Source organism: Hippocampus guttulatus, chromosome 20, assembly GCF_054856545.1.
Source record: "Hippocampus guttulatus isolate MCC_2025c chromosome 20, RoL_Hgut_1.0, whole genome shotgun sequence".
Taxonomy (NCBI): domain Eukaryota; kingdom Metazoa; phylum Chordata; class Actinopteri; order Syngnathiformes; family Syngnathidae; genus Hippocampus; species Hippocampus guttulatus.
In genome coordinates, this window is record NC_141280.1 from 8,038,803 (window position 1) to 8,058,267 (window position 19,465).

Sequence of the window (19,465 nt, forward strand, 5' to 3'; positions counted from 1 at the left end):
TTTCATTTTTTAGGTTGTTTATAACATCTGTGTTATGAAAACAAACTGGACCAAAAAAACAAAAACAAAAAACGAAAAAACAATAACTAGCAAAACAAAAAAATTGACCACATAAAAGTGTCGGAAAATCCAAGGCTAAATCCACCAGCATGGATATCAAAACAGGATGTGACCAGCAAACACGAATTGAACTCTCAACGGAGATGTTTGTAACACTGATCAAAAACACTTTACATTGTCAGCCGTTTATTAATAGATACAAACAGACAAAGAAATGAAAGCACTCACAAAGAAGCATGAGCAAGTGTGTGTGTGTTATCTTCATCTTAAATGCACGTTATAAAAACTGCGTATTTATTCATACTTTCTTTTATTATCTTTTTATATACAATACAGTGCTATTTACAAAAAAAAAAAGAAGTAATTTTTGGGTCCAGGAGCAGAATAATGTCATCTAAATTCATTTAATTGGGTAACATTAAATTAACCCTTTCGGGGACAGCGGTTACTACAGTGGACACCTTATGTTATCAGGTTACAGGGTGCATGAAAGGGTTAAAGCCAGTTTTCGAAAGCGTTATTGAAGTAGATTTGCATAGTATGGCCGGGCACAAATGATAAAGCCACTGATTTGAAAAAAATAGAATAGAGGGTATTGCTTGTGTTGAAAAATACCGAATGAGTACCTTGAAAAAAATGCATATGAAATCGCAATCGCAATATGGGGGCGGGGGGGAGACAAAACTGCATTTAGATTATTTTTCTATTATTATTCTAATTGTTCAGCCCTAAAAGTGTGTGACAAATCGGTTCATAAAACAAGGTACCACTTATTTTGAAGTCACCCTTGTGACGCTATTTTACCCCTTTCAGGAACAGCGGTTACTGCAGTGGACATGTTATCAGGTTACAGGGTGCATGAAAGGTTTAAAGTTTTTTTTTCTGGGATTTCTCTTCTGCCGGTCGCCATTTTGTCCAGTCTCTCATGCTCTGACGAACTCGCTGCCATTAATTGGCCCCCGCAGGGCTCCTATTTTGGCTCTTCTCCGGGCGTTCCTCGAGCACGCCAGGTAGAAGATCTCCACTACATTGAGCAGCACCGATACACAGGACATGATCAGCATGAAGATGATAAAGATGGTCTTCTCGGTGGGTCGCGACATAAAGCACTCCACCGTGAACGGACAGGGCGCTCGCGTGCACACAATTTGGGCGTCCATGACAAAGCCGTACAGGTAGTACTGGCCCACGATGAAGGCCATCTCCAGGATAATACGGAAGACGATGGACGTCATATAGTTCCCCAAAAGGTTGCCTTTGATCTTCACGTGGCCTTTGTCATCCGAGTACTTGGGAAGTTTTAGCATGGAGGAGTTGCTTTTGCTCTGTTTCTCGCGTAGTTTGTTCTCCTTATGGATCACGTGCATGACGTGGCCCAGGTAGATCAGAGTGGGCGTGGACACGATGATGATCTGAAGGACCCAGAAACGGATGTGCGAGATGGGGAAGGCGTGGTCGTAGCACACGTTCTTGCAGCCCGGCTGGTTGGTGTTACAGATCATCTTCGACTGCTCGTCCCCCCACACCTGGAACGGATCGTCATTGTCATTTAGTTACTTCCACTCCTGTCCTCCAAATAGTGGTTGTGCACATGAAGGAACTAACAAACGCGCAAACATTAGACATGCAGAATGAGAACAACAGGGGCCCCAAAATTGAACCCTGTGGAACACCATACGACAGCGAGGCAGAGCAGGACTCGGAGCAGCGAAGACTCTCTCAACTTTAAGTAACTAAACTAAACACAGAGCAGGATAATGGTGCAGCTGTAATTGTTCTGGAAACACTAGAATGTAGCTTTTTTTTCCAAACCCTTCCCAACAATCTTTAGATCCACATCAAATTTTGTCCTCAAAGAATTAAGGCAACTGGACTTTGTATGTTTCACCTTAAATTTACTCTTTATTGGATCAAACCCAGAAAACACCCTAAGACAAAATCTATTTCACCCCATCGATAAAATGCCGAGGAGCTAATTCAGAAAATTTGAGAGTTCGGGCAGCTGTTGCATAGGCGCATGGCACAATATCGGCAAACATCAAGTCTACAAAGAGAGGATTTTTAATGTTTTGGGGGAGCTTGTCTGCGTCGTCAGTACTAGTGCTCTATGCTGGAGTGATGTAGAAGAAGAAGCGGTGTAGACCTTCTCAACCCCGGCTCCCAGGACCATGATTCTGAAGATGAAGAGTACGCTGAGCCACACTTTCCCGATGATGGTGGAGTGCGACTGCACTTTATCCAACAGCTTTGCCAAAAATCCCCACTCGCCCATCTTCGATCTTATTCACCACACTTTAAACACAAAAACAACATTACGGCATTCAATGGCAAAATCTCACATTTCGATGGCACTCCCCACCAACGCAAAGCTTTTTGTTAGTTTCATGTTGCTGAGCGAAACAGGCATCGGGGTCTGAATTTTCAAAGTGGACTAATTATAGAGTTAATTTTTTGGGTGTGACATCAAATTTAGCTGCAATGCATAGATCACGGGCAATGGATAAAAAAAAATATATATATTTAAATATATATATATTTAACATCACCCATTTGTCAAGTATCTGTGCTTCAAATATACAGAAAGTTTGCCTTTGGTAAATATGAGCCAAAAATGTCAGCTTCAAAACAAAAAGGCAGTTTTATTTCTAACTTGACTTTTTTTTTTTTTTTTTTTTTTGGATGCATCCACTCATGATCGATATGTCTACCAAATTTTACATAGTGTGGTCAAACTTTTGAATTAAAAAAACAATAATCATAAATAAAAAATCAAGGAAAGGCGATTTTAGAACATTTACCAAAGTAGATTATTTAAAAAATTAAGATTACAATCACCAGAAAACCTTTGACCCAAACATGTTACATGTTGTGTAACTTATTATTTTAAACATAGTCGTGGTCGTAATACTAATAGAACTGAACATAATTCATTGAACATAAACATTACTATATAGTATGAATATATATAAAACAATTCTTATAGTCTTATTGTTACGTCTCCGATGTACCAAAAACATTACAGTAAATGAAAAAAAATTGATCACATTTTTTTATTCTTATATATACATCTATTTATATGTATATATATACACACACAACCATTAACCCGTCTTTCCATATTTAGCACTTTTTGTTATTTACGTTTTGAACGTTTGAATGTTTCAGCATTGGTCAGTGTGCGCTTAGGAAAGAAAAATAGTCAGAAACGTTTATTATGATTGGATTATTAAATGAAAGGAAATTGCTTACCTAGGATTGGACGAGTGACTCGTGCTGCTCCCCGGCTGTGCTGTGCAACTACTGAACGCTGATCGCAAAAAAGCCAAGGAGAAAAAAAAGCAAAGCAAAGGTGAGATGCTTTTGCTGATTTTAACTTGGGCTCAGTTTGCACAAGTGTCTATGCGTGTGTGTGTGTGTGTGTGTGAGGGGGGGGGCTGGTCACGTTGCCATGTTGCAAGAGGGGAAAAAGGGCAGAGACTTTTAGGCTGGCAAAAGACAAGATTATGTTGGTTAATAATTGCTTTTTGCGTTAAAGTCCAACTTTGTTTTGTTTACTCCTTATCGTCGTCACATGTTGCACACCCACAAAAATATTCATTTTATGGTTTGAAATGTGACGTAACTGCAGATAGAAGAGTATCCTCCTGGAATTTACGGGCTGCGTTGCAACGCCGTCAGCAATCGTTTTTTTGATAAGTCCAAAATAAACTTGTCAATCAATTGAAGTCGTTCAAATGCTGGGCGAGGAAATATTTCCTGGATTTATTGTTACTTAAAAAAAAGTGTTTACCTCCATTTAGACAAAAAAAATTAAAGACAAATCATAAAAATATCATGCTACGAATAATAGTCCTGAAATATCATGCTACTATGGACCGAAAACAATATACGATATATCATGTAATTGTTCTGAAAAAGATACAAATAAATTCATATATAATTAATACAATTGCTCTGATATGAATGAATTCAGATGAAGAGTGAAACTGTCACAAGCACTTAAAAAAGAATAGACGTCACTAATAAATACGTTTGACTTAACCTCAGTGGCGACCCTGTATGGCACAGGTGTCAAAGTCGAGGCCTCGGGGCCAGATCTGGCCCGCCACATCATTTTATGTGGCTCACGAAAGCAAATCAAGCATGCCAAGTTTCATTGATGCTTGCTAAAGTCTGAACCAAAATTTCAAATTGTCATATGTAATCCACAAGAACAGAACATTCTTTATTTCTAATTTTAAAACTAGTTATTCATCAATCCGTTGTGCGCTGTGTATGTTATACGTGGAGGGGATTAGACAATTATATGGTTTCCCAAAATTCATAACGTAGTAATCGGGGTTCATGCAAATAAATATCGAGAAAACTGAATTACGTTGATGCAACTTAATGCATCCATATGAGTAGAGTCAAATGAAACTTTAATCATGCGTAGCTCATTCATAACCTCAGTAAGACATCTAAATATGGCACTATGATATACTTATGATATTCTATTGCTCCTGATGATCATCATTTATAAAAAAAAAATTATCATGTAGTGGTAGTCCCTTCTTCAGGAAACCATTTTGTATGAATTTTTAAAAAATCGTTTTATTGTTCACTCAATAATAAATTCAGCAAACAGTTTTTGTATCAAACTTTAATCATTTTTCTAAAAAGGCGTGCACCACTTGGAACAAAAACGAATAGAAACAAGCACTCTCCAGGATCATAATCATGATCGTTATTATTTTGTATATTTTCACGCATGAAACAATAACTTAGAATCAAAAAATCAGAACAAAGAATGGACATACATACAGTGACATTTCATAATTTTGCTGCTGTGAATCGGGAATTCCTCCATTGCGAGACTAATAAAGGTTTTCTTATCTTATCTTATTATGGCACTTGATTTTTACATTTTGAGAAAGGGGGGGGGGCGTGGAATCACAAAATAAATTCCATCAAAGTCAAGTGAAGTTACCTGCTAGCATGCTAACACGCTAACAGTCCTTGCCGCCAACCTGAGAAGTGTGACGCGGCTGTGCTAACCACAAGTCGGCTGTGCCGTCAAATCTCATCGCAGTCATCATTCTCATCATCCCGCCCATTTCGAAACGGTCACTTTCAAACTTAAATACAAAATCAATCCCATAAAAGCAAAGCTAAGTTTCATGCTAACATGCTAGTACTACAACCTTTGCTGCACTTGACTTCTAAATTTAAAAAAAAGAAAAAGCTGGAAATACAAAATCAATCCCATCAAAGCAAAGCTAAGTTTCATGCTAACATGCGTTGATCTTCAGCAGTCGCTGGTTCTTCCGAACTGAGTCCAGACTCCCTCCCAGACTCTGGCTTAGGCCATTATCATTATTCCGTTGACTGTATTTAGCACATAAGTAACATAGACTCAAAAACCATCGAGTAAAGAATGAACCTCAATGCAACAACAATCGCGCTGCACTTGATTTGTACATTTGGACAAAGAAAGCTATACAAAATGAATACCATCAAAAGCAAAACCAAGATCCTTGCTGGCATGCTAACATGCTAAGAGTCCTAGTGGTTGCCCAGCAGCTGCTTTTCCTCCTTGGCTCCATCCAGACTCCCCCCAAGACTCTGACTGGTCTCCATCTCCAAGTCCAGGTTCTTCTTATTCTGGATCAGTGCATCGTTGACCGTGGGCCACCTGGGATTTATAAGCCCTGCTGGGTTCTCAACAGAGTTAATTGCAAACCTCCCTCTGGACCTGGACCTGGCCTTGCATCGGTTGCACAGCAGGTAGAAGACCTCGGTCACGTTGAGCAGGAGGGACACGCATGCCACGACCAGCATGAAGATGATGAAGATGGTTTTCTCGGTAGGCCGCGACATGTAGCACTCGACGGTGAACGGGCACGGTTTCTTGGAGCAGGGGAACATGGGGACCATGATGAAACCGTACAGGTAATACTGACCCACGATGAAGGCGGCCTCGATGATGATCTTGAAAATCAGCTGGGTCAGGTAGCTCCCCAGGAGGTTCCCCTTGATGGTCACGTTGCCCTTGTCGTCGGTGTACTTGGGCGACTTGAGGTGGCGCGGACCGCCGGGGCTGGCAAGCTTTTCGCGCAATTTTTTCTCCTGGTGGATGACGTGCATGGCGTGGCCCAGGTAGACCAGCGTAGGTGTGGCCACGAAGATGATCTGCAGGACCCAGAAGCGGATGTGCGAGATGGGGAAGGTCCAGTCGTAGCAGACGTTCTCGCAACCGGGCTGCTTGGTGTTGCAGATGAAGTCGGACTGCTCGTCGCCCCACACGCTGTTGGCGCCGGTGCTCAGGACCATGATCCGGAACAGGAACAGAACCGTCATCCAGATCTTTCCAACGACAGTGGAGTGCGACTGGACCTTGTCCAGCAGGGTTGACAAGAAATCCCAGTCTCCCATTTTCGAGTATGACGTTTAATTGGTATTCTGGAATCAATTCTGGAATCAAACAATATCGCTTATTGAACAAGAATCACTTTGTTAAATGTTCATTCAATCATGTCATAGCTGTAACTCTTGCGAAAGCGCAATAAAATCAGCTGTATCGTTTAACTTGAAAGTAAAAAAAAGAAAATTCAAGTGAGCATTTAACTCATTCACTCCCAAAGACGTTTTTAAATGTCTTTTCAGACTTGGTCTAGAATTGTCTGGTACTGAATGAGTTTTAAAATCACCTTGACTTTTGTTTTCATCAGATTAAAAAAAAAAAAAATCATTTTCACACGTTTGCGGTTGCCCACCTTCCACTACAGAGCGTGTGTGAAGGGAGCGAGAGCAGCTGTGTGAAGTTCACGAAATCAAGATGAAAATACAAACCGACATCGGTGAATTCAAAAGTGACACAAGGCCCCAAACGGCGTTAAATCACTCTCACGAGTAAAAATCCCCACCCAAATAAATAAAAATAAAAATATCACATTGTTAATATTGCTGCTGTCATCTTACCTGATGAGCGCGTTTTAGTGGACAAGCTGCCGCCGCCGCCGAGTGCTGACTGAGCTGAACCTTGGAGTTGGGCTGGAGTGTGAGGGGGGTGAAGTACAAATTCCTCAGCATGGTACTCGAGTATTTTTCTGTGCTCAAAATGGGTATTGTAAGTGCTGACAGACAAAATGTAATATTACTTTTGTACTGAAGTAGATTGCAGGGTCTCTGATTCTTTTCACTGCTTCTTCAATCAAGAAATTGAGCGAGTACTTCTACTTTTACCAGAGGACTGTACATATACCTGTATGGATATATTTATGTATTTTTTTAATTTATGCTGTTTGTACTACTTCTACTCGAATACAGGGTACTCCGCGATGATTGGTTGGATGGTGAAACAGGCACCCCGCCTTGTTCTGACACTTTGGACTACCAGTGAAAGTGGAGGGGGCGGGCCCTGCTGTAATGATTGACAGGTAACAGCACAGCCCCACCAGCAACAATTTTGAATCTAATCGCTGTCGGCACATGCTCACACACACACACACACACACACACACACACAAAACATTTCTACATATTGCGCAAATGCGTCGAAACAAATATATTCGTGACTGCGAAAGAATATGAAATTCAACTTATTGTGCAAATGCTAAAACATGCATTAGCAGATAAGCTAATTGCTAAATTAAAACCCCCAAAAAATCATTTTGTAGAATGCTCGGAGATGAACATTCAAAAAAATTGAGAGATGAGCATTGACACCAAGTAGTGCAAAAAATGATATTTTAATGGAAAAAAAATAGTAAACGCGAGCAGAATGCTAAACAGTGTTCAAAATATTTGCCACTGAAATGAATTGAATCAGAAACTTTATTGAGAAAACAGAAGCAAATCAGCACAATGCCAAACATCAAAGGCAAATGATTTTGTCAATGATTACAGCTGTTCAATTTTTTTCCCAAGAAAATGCTTTTATACCCACACTTTACCCACTGTTATCAATATCAAACCTTGAAAAAACATGGGTGTCGGACCCTTTGGGGGGCGCGGGTTTTTCAACACTTTTGGCAGTGAAAATAGTTGGACACCCGCACTTTTTTGCTTTGGCACACTTTGGCACAGGGACACCCTGCTCAGATATGCACTTCCCCCGTGTTGCCCAGCAACCCTTTCCCCGCCATCTCATTGGCCGCATTGACCCCAAACTTGCGTCCCTGCATCTCCAGCTCAGCGTTGATTCCATTCTGCGTGACGGCGTCTTCTCTCAGCATGTAAGCCTTTCTCTGAGACGCGGGCGGCGCCGGCGTGACGGGCGTGACCGGTGTGACCGTGTAGTCACGCCGCCGGGCGGCGCACTCCTTGGCCGCCTTGACGCACAAGTAGAGCAGCTCGGCCACGCTCAAGGCCAGCGAAAGCAACGCGGCCCCCAGCATGAACCAAATGATCATGGTCTTCTCGGTAGGTCGGGACAGGAAGCAGTCCACCTGGTGGGGGCACGGTGAGCGCGAGCACACGTAGCGGGCGTCCAGCGTCAAACCGTACAGGAAGTACTGGCCCACCACGAACACGATCTCCAGGGCGATTTTGGCCAGCAGGTGGAGGACATAGGCGCGAAGGAGGCGTCCCCGGATGCTTACCTAAGAAAAATGGAAGGATATTAGGAGTGCGCAGCTCGATTCCATCTCCATATATGCGATATGACTCAATAACGGTACATTTTCAAGTGAAATAATTTGATTCGGTGGGATATAGTGGGATTCCGATCCAATTCTGTATGATATGATTCAATGACAGGACATTTAAAATGTAGCTATTTGTTTGGGTTTGGTTAAACCCAAACCAGTTTTCCGATTAAAATGGCTTTTCGTTACGTCCCTGATTGATACCATACATCTACACAGTAGATACGATAAATTGATACAAGAGGTACGATATCAATACAGGAAATGCATAGAACAGAACAGTAGATCTATACGGTACATATGATAAATTGATATAAGACATAAGATGAATCCATAGAGGAAATATGACAAATCTATACGGGAGATACGATAAATCGATACAATCAATAGATGGATAAATACATTAATAATCATGGCCAAAGATGTACATGATAAAATCAACCCACATCATCCCTTTCTGTAGGCATAAAAAGCAGAATTACAGTGGATCACGTTCGATCAATTTCAACAAAAACTAGGCCGTGCTGAAATACTTCTTGCTTTATTCTTCTTTCAAATTGACACCGTTTAAACTAAATAGTGTAAAGACTAAAGTGAATAACTTTGTTGCCACCTTCCAGCGCTCACCATAGCAGAAATTTTTGCTCGCAAGTCAAAGCAGAAAATCGGCCAAATAACTAATTGTGTATTTGTAAATTACGCACCTTTCCGCTGCTCTTGATGTACTTTGGCATCTTGAAGCTACGCTGAAGGAACAACATAGCCTGGTCGTCAAGCTCCGCGTGCTTCCGCATGCGCTCCTTCAACTGCGAACACGGGGAAGCCATGCTACGACATTTTACTCCTTATCGTGCCAATGCTAAGACAAAAATAAATGCACTAAAGGCCCTCCAAATCAAATTTTCTTTTAAAACGGAGAAAGCTGACAGAAAAATATCCATGCGGTGAACAAAATCCATTGTACTGAAGCTGTTAGCTATTAGCTAATTTGTGTTTTATTTACGTTGAAGCTATTAATATTGGTGATTATTTTATTTAATGGGGCTGGAGGTGTCAATTACTCAGTTTTTCACAATACTGTACCTTCTTCTCGACGTGAATGACGTGGAGGACATATCCCAGGTAGAGCAGCTTGGGCGTTGCCACGGCGATGATCTGCAGGGCCCAAAAGCGCACATGCGAAATGGGGAAGGCGTGGTCGTAGCACACGTTCTCGCAGCCAGGCTGCCGCGTGTTGCACACAAAGTCCGACTGCTCGTCGCCCCACACCTGCAGCACGGGACACACCCATCCGCCATTTTAATTAACATCTACTTGGCGTTAGCGAGACAGAAGTCAGATTTGTGTAAGTCAGTCGTAAGTCTTCGTTCAAGTCGAGTCAAACGGGTTCAGCAAGTCGCAAGTCAAGTCACACCATTTCCAGTCCTCAGTTACACACAGATTCTACAAAATCTGAGAGATGAATGTTTTGTGCTAATGCTAATTCCTGTCAGAAGCTAATAGCTGAAGCTATTCAATGTCAAAACATTTTTAGGTACAGTATAGTTTGAATGCTGATAATCAAGCATTCATGCTAATAGCCAAAAATGTCTTTTGTACTTATTGGCAAATAGCGAATTATTTATTTATTTGATATAATGGCAACAAAAAACATTAATGCTCATAGCTATTAAAAAATAAATAAAATAACATTTCTGAGAATGCTGCGAGACTAACATTTGTGCTAAAGGTTCGAATAAAACTTATTTATAACTTGGGCTACAACATTAAACGTGTAGCAAGTCCATTTCGAATGAGCTGACCCTGTCGGCGCCCGTGCTCAGGACCAGGATGCGGAAGACGAAGAGAACCGTGAGCCAGACTTTTCCGATGATGGTGGAGTGCGACTGCACTTTGTCCAGCAGGCGGCCCAAGAGATTCCATTCGCCCATTTCCGCAGAATGCTTGTCACGCTCCCTAAATCGGGAAAGAAGATGACAACTTGTCCTTGAGTGGAGTGGTCCTCGACCACCAGGCCGTGGACCGTTATGTTACAAACAAAACGTTCCAATCACATTTTTAAGCAAAACAAATGTGAAAAATACAAATATGTCATCCAGAATGTTAAATAGATATCAAAGGTATGTCAATTTTTTGTCAAAATGTGTGCTGACGGAGCTTCGAATGTGAATGAATAGATGGCACATTTGCATCGATTGTACAGCATGTTTGGCAAAAAAATATAAACGGACGTCAAATGTACGCCAAATTTACATCATTATTTGTAACATCAGAATTCATCATATTAATACAATATTGGTACATAATATGTCACAACTAAAAGTTTGGTTAGCAAAGTAAATGAGCAGAATTTTCTTGGATCTTTTTTTCTTTTGCTCGCTGTTTGCCAAATGAGGCACTGCCTCATTTGCCCCAAATGCAAAATTTCCACTTGTATAATTCCCCCGGCCACTCCACCCCCCACACCAAGGTCTTCTTATGTTAGATTTTGTTTATTACAAAGGTTACATAGGTCCCAGTTGCATTTTGTAGCCATGTTCGTGACAGCAGCACGGGTCTTCGAAGGTCACAGAAAAAAAAACTTGTCTGATTGCAGTCACAGCTGGTGAGTGTGTGTAAATCTACCCTTGAAACACACACACACACACACACACACAACTCACTTTATCTGTTCGTAAGCCAGAACTTAACCTTGGATGATTGCAAGTGACGGACATACACACACACACACACACAAAATCCCATCGAGTCAAGTTATACCATTACATTAGTTTGACTATTAAGTTTTGGTTACCTTAATTTCAGTAATTTATTAGAAAAATCTTTCACAGGTATCTAAAGTCAATAAAATCACAAACTTTAATGCTAAAGCGGAATTAATTTCACTTTTTTTTTGTTTTTGCAAACATCCTTGTGTTCACTGAAAGATGCGATTAAAATCGAAGCTATTATGATTATTAGCACCACGAGTGGGATGAAATATTAGGAACGGTTCTCATGATGATACAGTTGCACAAACGTCAACAGTCTCAATGAAAAGAATGTAAAGAATCTTCACACGGCGGAATTTTCGCATCTAGCGCTTGTATTTGTTGATTTGCATCAAAGTATTTAGATTGTGTACCTAATGAAGTGTCCGTGTAGGTGAACATACCGACGATAGAGAAGATGAGGAACGCCGGCCGCTCGTTGGGAGACAGTGAGCGTGTGGTCGTCCCGTCGTTTTGTTCCGGTGCTGACTTATCAGGAGGGTTCCGTCCTACGCATCACAATAAACCTTCGAACAGCAGAAGCCTGGAAGCTTCTGGAAGCAGGCCTACGGCGCCGTGTTTGGTCTGCCTAAACTGGCCCTGATGCAAGCGGACTGTTATATCAATGCCTGTGAGTATTGTTGTATGCTGTGTCTGTATGTGTTGCCGCTCTGTGTGTGGCAAGGTAGCAGTTGTTTGAAGCTTTAAAACTGCTGTGACATTGATGCTGATCTCCATAAGCCTGTGGAGATGGCATTTCACAATATTTGTTAGCATTAAGCTAGCAGAATCCCTTTCCAGATGAAATGTTGTTGTTGTTTAAATATTATTCCTCTTTGTTCCATGCCCCTTATCCTGACATAAAATACATTCCCTATTGAAATGAACAGTAATGCGACTCGTCCGTTCCAACCTAAAAAAAACAACAACCAAAATGTTTGGAATGTGTTTTGAATCAAACTAGCAGTCTATGTCGTACTTTATAAAAACCAATACCATAACAAATAAATCAGAAAATACATGTGTTTCTGTCTAATTGTGCTATGCGAGACACGGCCACCGGTTGGGACTATAACAAGTTCTACCCATCTATTTTTAGTGACTCCGTAATTTCTCGTAATACTGTTGGTCGTTTTTTTGCGGAGGATAAAGAAGATATGCCCGTGAGCATTTTTAGATTCTCCGTCCACATCTCTAGGTTGCTGCACCGTTTGTGTTCAAATAGCTGTTACTTAAAGCATTATAACAGCGCCATACGGATGCTATTTGTTAGCCTGTCTAATGCTTTTCCCTTTGTGTTAGCATGAAGTTAGCGGACTTGAAGGGCAAGTTGTGTCGCGCCACTGTATAAACAAACAACCTTTCACGGCCAAGTCTTCAATGAAAGCTTGAAATTTTCAAAGTTCTGACTCTTGTTTTCCTCAAAGTGACCTTTGTCTCATTTCTCGACAGTGTGGGAGGAAGAACGAAGGGTGCTTCGTATTACTTTTCTGACCACCGTTCGTGAAAGGGTAAGTCGTTTTGCTTCAGCTTGTGTTCATCCAAACACTCGTTTAATCTCGTTTCACTTTGAGACAGATCCAAAAGTCTGAATAAAGAAACAATTTTATTTGAAGTACCTTTATGCATTTATTTTGAGGGCCAAGTCAGCACAAACAGTCCAAGGAGGCGAACAGCGAGTCCTGGACAAACTCCAGTTGCTGGCACGGTCACCGTGTACGGGCCAGCTCGTGGAAATGATTCATGAGAAATTCCACCAAGAGCCAAAAAGCAGCTCGAAAAGGAAAAATATTGGTACATATTACACCAAGGGTGGGAAAACTTTAGTGCTCATTTGATGCAGAAAAGTGACAGAGTATTTTTTGCGGCAACTCCAGGCTACTGGAGTGTGTAGGATGGAAAGGTTTGGCCGCCCCTGTTTGACCGTGAGAGGCTACAACACAACTTTACCACCTCATATGTTCTTCTCTACACGTCTGAAGGATGAACAATTTATGATGAGCCACTTTTAACCAATGAACACCCGCCAGCCCAAAACCCAAGTCCACTCCGGGATGCATCTCATCAATCCGTACTGGGGAGAAAAGAAACATACTTAATCAATTTAGCGATCACAAATAATCCATAAAGCACGTGTTTGTGTGAGAGACACTGGGTGCCCACCAGCAGCGTGTGCGGCCAATAGCCGGTGGTTCGGTTGGACACGCCGAGTGTGGAGATGGCGTGGCGGACATAAACCTGCGGCGTGGGCGCCAACCAGCCTTCGGTGGACGACGCCGGGCGCTGACTACTGGAGGCCACCTGTGCGTTAAACACCATATTTTTATTTTCATTCCAGTTATAAAATTATAATTATTTTAATTGATTGTCAATTTGCCAATGAAATACAGGCAAAATTTGATCTTTAATTGCTATTTTCCTTGATGGTTTCCAATAAATTAATTAGCCCGGTACTTACATAATTGCTCAGAATAAAAAGAATAAATAAATTTCAACCAAGAATTGGAGGAGGAAAAAAAAACCCTCAATAACCGTCCGCCAAAAGGATTTGGATCAAAACAACCTGTGTGGGTGTTCTACATTACAGGTTGCGCTTTCTTGTACTTTCATTGAAATTTCTCACGTCACTTTTGCATATGACAGACCTGGAATGGAAGCAGACTTTGAGCAAAGATTCCTCTTGCGCTGTATTCAAGGTGGAGAGCTCTCGAGAACTGATCCAGGTAGCCCTGAAAAGCAAATATGAACGTAATACAATATTAACCCTTTCAGGGACAGCGGTTACGACAGTGCACAGTTTATCATTTTATGTTGTTATAGGGTGCATGAAAGGGTTAATATTATTTGTGGTAAATGTTTGTTCTCACCGTGGCGGCGCTGAGCATCACTCTCCCAGGTGTTGGCATGCAGCAGGGGGCGGACGAGATGTTGACCACGGCCCCTCGCCCGCGCTCCAGCATTCCCGGCAGCACTAAGCGGGTTAGCAACGTGGCGCCCACCACGTTATTGGCCGTCACCTCCATCAGCCTCTGCTCGGATATCTCCACCAGCTCCCGGGGTGACGTGCACGCCTCGTCCACGCAGTTGACCAGGAAACCCACATCTTTGCCCCTCAGGGCTTCCACGACGACCTTGCTGGCCGCCTTGTCCCAGCCCAGGTCGGCGTGGACGAGGATTGTTTCCACTCCATGGCTCTGGGAGAGATTTGCGACAAAGTCGGCGATGTTGGAGCGCCCGTACGTGACAAAGATGATGCTGAGACCGTGCTGGGCCAGCTCCTCGGCGTAGGCCTGTGCCACAGGCTCTGATGCACCTGATGGGAGGCATATGGATTAGTGGCTGGAAAGGGGTGTTGATGGTGAGTTGCTGGAATGCATTGTTGTTGTTGTTTTTTTTTTTTGTATGACAGCATCAGCCCTGTTATGGGTTTTTAATGATAGTGGAGACTACTGTATTTGTATCTCGTTTTGGTGGACCTGACTGCTTCGTTTGATATGGTGGACCACAGTGTTCTGTTGGCTCGTTTGCAGCACCAGGAGGACATTAGTGGTTAGTTTGTGCTCTACAGTAGAGTGTTTTAGAACTATTTGGCAGACAGACGTTTTGTGTTATCCCTGGTTGCTCTGAGTCTTGTCCTGCCACACTGTCATATGGTGTCCCATTGGGTTCAATTTTAGGGCCCCTGGTGTTCGTTGTACTTGCTGCCCCTTCCACTGCTATCCGGATGACAGTCAGTTCTATGTCCTTCTGAGCAAAAACTGTACTTTCTTATTAATGCCACTTTTGTCCTATCTGGAGAAAATCAAGGCCTGTATGACACAGAATTTATTTACTTTCAATGAAAAATTGTGTTTGGTTCTGTTAATGAAAAGATTATTTTTCTATTTTAATTTTGGTGTTTTCCTTTCAATCAAAATAATAAAAAAAAACAACAATCTATACTTTTACTGAAGCACTTTTCCCAGCGATGCTATTTCTTACCATACACGACAGCCCAGTCTCCATATGTTTGCCTCAGCTTCCTGCCGGGGATCATCCTGGGCAGGAAATGCACCCTGACCAGCACGCAGCAGTCCCTGAGCAGGATGACAGCCCTGCTGGCCGTGTACAGAGCGCCCACCACGGCGAGCGTTTCCAGGTAACCGCCGCACGACCGGGAAATTTCCCTGTACAGTAAATGGAAGCTGTCCACTGCCGCCATGCTTTCCCTCAAAAGTAATTCTAGCGATGCTGGCCTTCGAGTTAGTTTACGAACGCAACGTTGTGTTTGCCCGATGACATGTAAAATGAGAGCTCCGTCATGCTAATCAAATGTTGCTGCATAATATATTGATGCGAACGTGTTTGGAATGCAGTTTGACAGCCGATTTCTCCAGCAGAGATTTTTGGCTTGAATGAACCCCGGAAGAAGGAGCAAAACAAAGAGTCACGTGATGTTGTGTCGGAGGCAGAAATGACGCATTCGCTGTCTCCTCAGAAAAGTCAGTGAGTCGTCATTATGGCAGCGTTTTTTTTTCATTTTTGCGACTATTTAATACCAATATAAGACTGCATACCGTATAGTTAACATTTATTTGTTTTGGTTTAATTTCCAATTAAGGTACACGAATCATACGCATTTCGCGCTTTCTTTGTAATCTGTTGCTTGAACGTTGCACGAAATTTGTTATGCTCTCCCACAATGCTCCGCGGTTCGACGGACGTTTCCATAGCGACGCAATGGCGCCTGCCTGATTGCGGTACTAATTTGAAGAGAAGCCGTCAAAGGCACGCCAGGTGTGTTTCCACACGGCCAATTTGTAGGTTAATTTATTTTTCTGGTGTCTTGTCGCTTACTTCTCTGCGGTGGAAAGTGACATTGAGCTAAGTTAGAATTTGTTCAACAGCAGCCTGGAAAGTAGGTGTAGCATTTATTCCAGTACGAGAATGACCTCAGTTTACTAATTACGTTTACCCCCCTACCCGCCATTGCTAGTGTTTTAGTTATTCTGTTAGTGGGCCGAATTGTCTTATTTGTGAATATTACTGGTCAGTTATTAAATTCTACTAGTTAACATCTTGTGCCTCACGAGTAGCAGGCAGTTGTCAACTAGTGCACAGTTTTACCCCACAAGTAACATGTATAAGTCCATATTTGAATGCAAAAATGTCATACAGTTGTAGGGAACAAATTCTTTATAGTCGTCGTGCAAGTGCACTGAATCGTCTTACTAGTGAAGACAAAAAGTGTTTGAGTGCATGGATCTGGGTGTCCATGATATCGAAAACATGCTCAGATAGACATGGAAGCATTTAGCTTTGATATACAGCTAATTTAAATAAATGAGACCAACATATGGCTGTACCTGCTACATTAGGTTTGAGGAGCTTTGCTATATCTATCAATCCTAGGTCCACCAGAAATTCGGCTTTTGCAAAGGTTAGAATCACTCAACGTGTCAGGGGAATTCTCATTTGCAACAGAGATGTCTTCCGAAGATGAGGAGCAGCTGGCAGCTCTGCTCAAGCAGTTTTTGAGAACCATCGACGAGCGACTCTCTGGCGCCCCAACACCCCAAAGTGCAGAGGAAGTCCTTCTTCACCTGGAGGAGACCGACAAGAACTTCCACAAGTGAGCTCTTGAAAAGAGAAGTGGTTTTCTAGTAATGGATAGGATGGATGTATAATTTTTTAAAAATTATTTGTCTTTTCCCCAGCTATGAGTTTGTCCAGCACCTGCGCCAGCGTGTGGAGACCTCCCTTGGGTGTGTGGTGGACAAGGAGCTCGGGAAGTTGTCCCGTGAAGATGGACAACACGCTGTCGACTCGTATCACGACGCCCTCATTCACACAGCGACCGGCCGCAGCCAGGCGTCGGCGCAGTGAGTCCAACCTGCGCATACTGGCGCATGTTTAGGAAAGTGCTAACATTAGCACGTTGCGTCATCATCAGGTACCAGGAGATGACACAGACCTTGAGAGCCACGGTGACTGCCGCCGCGGAGCGTTTACTCAGCAGCTTTGACGACGACCAGCTACGGAAGGAGGAGGAGATGCAGCACGGCCGCTACTCTGACGACTGCTCAGACAGTGGAGACTCCTTCAATCAGGTAATTTCAAAAAAGGACACATCCTTGTTTCAACCTGTAGTAGAGGACATTTTACCATGATGTCGCACGTGCTTGTAAAGTGTCTATAAATTGTAAAGTGTATTATTCTTATTATTATTATTATCAGGGTCCATTTGAGCAGTAACAAGATTTATTATTCCATCCATTTCTCCAGTGCTACACCTTCATTCGACAGGAGCAGCTCCAGGCTTTGGCTGAGAAACTAGATCCAAGTCAACCCAAAGAGGTGAAGATGCACACAATAAAAATTAAAAAAAAAGTCCGGCCTTCACAGAGACAAGAATGTTCACTTGATCTTTTTTATTCTGAAAAAAATCAAACCTCTGTCAGTTGCAAGAAGGCAAAAAAAATATCGACTTTAAATTTGCAATGGGTTTATTTATTTTAAAAAATGTGTATGTCATTTGTGTGTGTGTGCGTGTGTGGATAGGTGCGCCGGGAGGCCCTGCAGGCGCTCCGTCACGCGCCGGCTTCTGACGTGCTTAGCTGCGAGGGCTGGGCCCGCCTACGCCAGAACCTGTGCGCCGCACTGACCGAGCCCGATGCCGAGCTCAGTGTACGCCGCCGTTCACTTAGTGACATTTGTGATATGTCACAGATTTACTCTCGTCTCCATTGTTTTTTTTGTTTTTTTTTTTTCCCCCCATACAAGTAAAAAGGGAAAACTTGAAATCAAAAATGTAATGCTTGTGATTGAACAAAGTCCAATTCTGCCCAGTACAGCCAAATTCACGTTGAATCAAATGATATGGCATCTTGTCGTTTCAGGACCACGTTCTTCGGTTCTTCGCGAAGAGCTTCTCCTCGTTGCCGCTGAACGTCACCCGGGAGATTTACAGCAGCCTCGGTAGGCCGCTCGTTTAATTTCATCCGTACCTGTGCTCGGTGCCGTTTCTCGGTCTTTGCCGCCCAGCCCAAAAGTATCGTGGTGCGAGTTGTTGATAAAAACTTTGTGAGATGGTCTGCAGTTGTTACGCGAGTTACGGATCGTGACTACAGTACACTTTGTTTGGCCTCGTAGAGGTCTTCACGTTAATAACTTTTGTTGTCTCTTGCTCAGCTCGAAGCGTGCAGTCCAGTTTTTTGTCCCTGAAGTTGAGCTTTCCGAGCGGCGCGGCCGTCTTGGACATCAACAGACCCGAGATCAGCTCTCTCCTTAAACAGGTATGCTCAAGCCTGTCAATGTAAATCCTCAAATGTCATTTCCTGGCAAAACAGAACTATTCGCCTCATAATTTCGCCTTTTTGTCACCAAATTAACCTTTTTAATGGAAAAAAACCCCCCATTACATTTCCCTGCCTGTTTAAGCAAAAAAATAAATTTTTCGATTTGCCTGCAACATAACATGTCAATCAATCCTCATCTTCCTGTGCACTCAGATGCGCCTGATGAACGACTTCCAAAAGGAGGCGACCACCTTCTGGATCCGTCACCCAGAAAAGTGAGTCTCCCGCCCGCCTACGGCACGCATGCTCGCTTTGTTTTCCGATGCCGAGATTATCCTCCGATCCTCTCGCTCGCCTTCAGGTACATGGAAGAAATCATAGAGAGCACCTTCTCCCTCCTGTCTCTCCATGGGGACTCCTCACCGGAGAAAGTTTTGGGGCCCACTGACCTGCTGGCCCTGCTGGATGTTCAAGCCACCTGGTTCACAAAATGGATGGTGGGCGTCGCAACCGAACGGGCGCGATGTACCGTGCACGTTTATGGGCGTCTGAATGTCATTTGTGTCGGTTCTCAGCATGGCTCCTACAGCAGGACGTTGGTTCTCAGGCTCCTCCAGAGCAAATACAAAAATCTGGTGAGCGAATGATCATTTCACAATTATTTCCACAAACGGCGTTTGTCGCCAAATGTGAACACGTTAGCGGGCGTCGTCGGAACGGATCACGTTATGCTTTTGGCGCTTCCACGGAG

At 42.9% G+C, this 19,465-nt stretch overlaps 4 protein-coding genes, 1 long non-coding RNA gene and 1 pseudogene across 8 annotated transcripts in view; 2 read left to right on the forward strand and 4 right to left on the reverse strand.

Annotated features, from left to right (window-relative positions):
* LOC147187869 (gap junction Cx32.2 protein-like) lies at positions 1-3,454 on the reverse strand. Its single transcript, XM_086100260.1, has 3 exons — positions 3,310-3,454; positions 2,204-2,352; positions 1-1,586 (listed from the first exon to the last, which is right to left on the reverse strand). Exons 2-3 carry the CDS (start codon positions 2,330-2,332, stop codon positions 984-986), a joined length of 732 nt encoding a protein of 243 aa, XP_085956386.1. The 5' UTR covers positions 2,333-2,352; positions 3,310-3,454; the 3' UTR covers positions 1-983.
* LOC147187870 (uncharacterized) lies at positions 3,330-13,443 on the forward strand. The gene is made up of 6 exons (XR_015097650.1): positions 3,330-3,409; positions 7,369-7,478; positions 11,832-12,068; positions 12,890-12,948; positions 13,077-13,231; positions 13,315-13,443. It is a non-coding gene; the product is annotated as an uncharacterized LOC147187870 (long non-coding RNA).
* LOC147187871 (gap junction Cx32.2 protein pseudogene) lies at positions 4,685-7,143 on the reverse strand (annotated as a pseudogene). The gene is made up of 2 exons (XR_015097693.1): positions 7,021-7,143; positions 4,685-6,513 (listed from the first exon to the last, which is right to left on the reverse strand). The product of XR_015097693.1 is annotated as a gap junction Cx32.2 protein pseudogene (transcript).
* Positions 7,943-11,935, reverse strand: LOC147187872 (gap junction Cx32.7 protein-like). 2 transcript variants are annotated; one of them, XM_086100259.1, is made up of 5 exons: positions 11,812-11,899; positions 10,490-10,643; positions 9,771-9,956; positions 9,392-9,493; positions 7,943-8,642 (listed from the first exon to the last, which is right to left on the reverse strand). In XM_086100259.1, exons 2-5 carry the CDS (start codon positions 10,616-10,618, stop codon positions 8,139-8,141), a joined length of 921 nt encoding a protein of 306 aa, XP_085956385.1. In that variant the 5' UTR covers positions 10,619-10,643; positions 11,812-11,899; the 3' UTR covers positions 7,943-8,138. The 2 variants fall into 2 exon arrangements, with proteins under 2 accessions (XP_085956385.1, XP_085956384.1); XM_086100258.1 differs by having other exon boundaries at positions 7,945-8,642; positions 11,842-11,935.
* LOC147187873 (inactive hydroxysteroid dehydrogenase-like protein 1) lies at positions 13,054-15,867 on the reverse strand. The gene is made up of 5 exons (XM_086100256.1): positions 15,419-15,867; positions 14,305-14,750; positions 14,083-14,166; positions 13,601-13,738; positions 13,054-13,511 (listed from the first exon to the last, which is right to left on the reverse strand). The coding sequence occupies exons 1-5, from the start codon at positions 15,636-15,638 to the stop codon at positions 13,446-13,448; spliced, it is 954 nt and encodes a 317-aa protein (XP_085956382.1). The 5' UTR covers positions 15,639-15,867; the 3' UTR covers positions 13,054-13,445.
* LOC147187874 (protein broad-minded-like) overlaps positions 15,829-19,465 on the forward strand; it is a 27,380-nt gene continuing 23,743 nt past the window's right edge. The window contains exons 1-11 of one of the 2 annotated variants that reach the window (XM_086100250.1): positions 15,829-15,918; positions 16,901-17,048; positions 17,134-17,298; positions 17,370-17,526; positions 17,702-17,773; positions 17,978-18,103; positions 18,316-18,394; positions 18,608-18,711; positions 18,928-18,989; positions 19,076-19,211; positions 19,290-19,349. In XM_086100250.1, coding sequence (XP_085956376.1) covers positions 15,891-15,918; positions 16,901-17,048; positions 17,134-17,298; positions 17,370-17,526; positions 17,702-17,773; positions 17,978-18,103; positions 18,316-18,394; positions 18,608-18,711; positions 18,928-18,989; positions 19,076-19,211; positions 19,290-19,349 — 1,137 coding nt within the window. In that variant the 5' untranslated portion in view covers positions 15,829-15,890. The remainder of the gene's footprint in view (positions 15,919-16,900; positions 17,049-17,133; positions 17,299-17,369; positions 17,527-17,701; positions 17,774-17,977; positions 18,104-18,315; positions 18,395-18,607; positions 18,712-18,927; positions 18,990-19,075; positions 19,212-19,289; positions 19,350-19,465) is intronic. The other variant, XM_086100251.1, reaches the window with a different exon arrangement.

Excerpts from the sequence above, each read along its gene's own strand:
- LOC147187873 (XM_086100256.1), bottom strand. The coding sequence starts at position 15,638 with ATGGCGGCAGTGGACAGCTTCCATTTACTGTACAGGGAAATTTCCCGG. Across the intron at positions 14,751-15,418 it reads AGACTGGGCTGTCGTGTATG|GTGCATCAGAGCCTGTGGCA; the intron begins GTAAGAAATAGC and ends GCCTCCCATCAG. Across the intron at positions 13,512-13,600 it reads ATTGGCCGCACACGCTGCTG|TACGGATTGATGAGATGCAT; the intron begins GTGGGCACCCAG and ends TTTTCTCCCCAG.
- LOC147187869 (XM_086100260.1), bottom strand. The coding sequence starts at position 2,332 with ATGGGCGAGTGGGGATTTTTGGCAAAGCTGTTGGATAAAGTGCAGTCG. Across the intron at positions 1,587-2,203 it reads TGGGAGCCGGGGTTGAGAAG|GTGTGGGGGGACGAGCAGTC; the intron begins GTCTACACCGCT and ends GATCCGTTCCAG.
- LOC147187872 (XM_086100259.1), bottom strand. The coding sequence starts at position 10,618 with ATGGGCGAATGGAATCTCTTGGGCCGCCTGCTGGACAAAGTGCAGTCG. Across the intron at positions 9,957-10,489 it reads TGAGCACGGGCGCCGACAGG|GTGTGGGGCGACGAGCAGTC; the intron begins GTCAGCTCATTC and ends CCCGTGCTGCAG. Across the intron at positions 8,643-9,391 it reads ACATCAAGAGCAGCGGAAAG|GTAAGCATCCGGGGACGCCT; the intron begins GTGCGTAATTTA and ends CATTTTTCTTAG.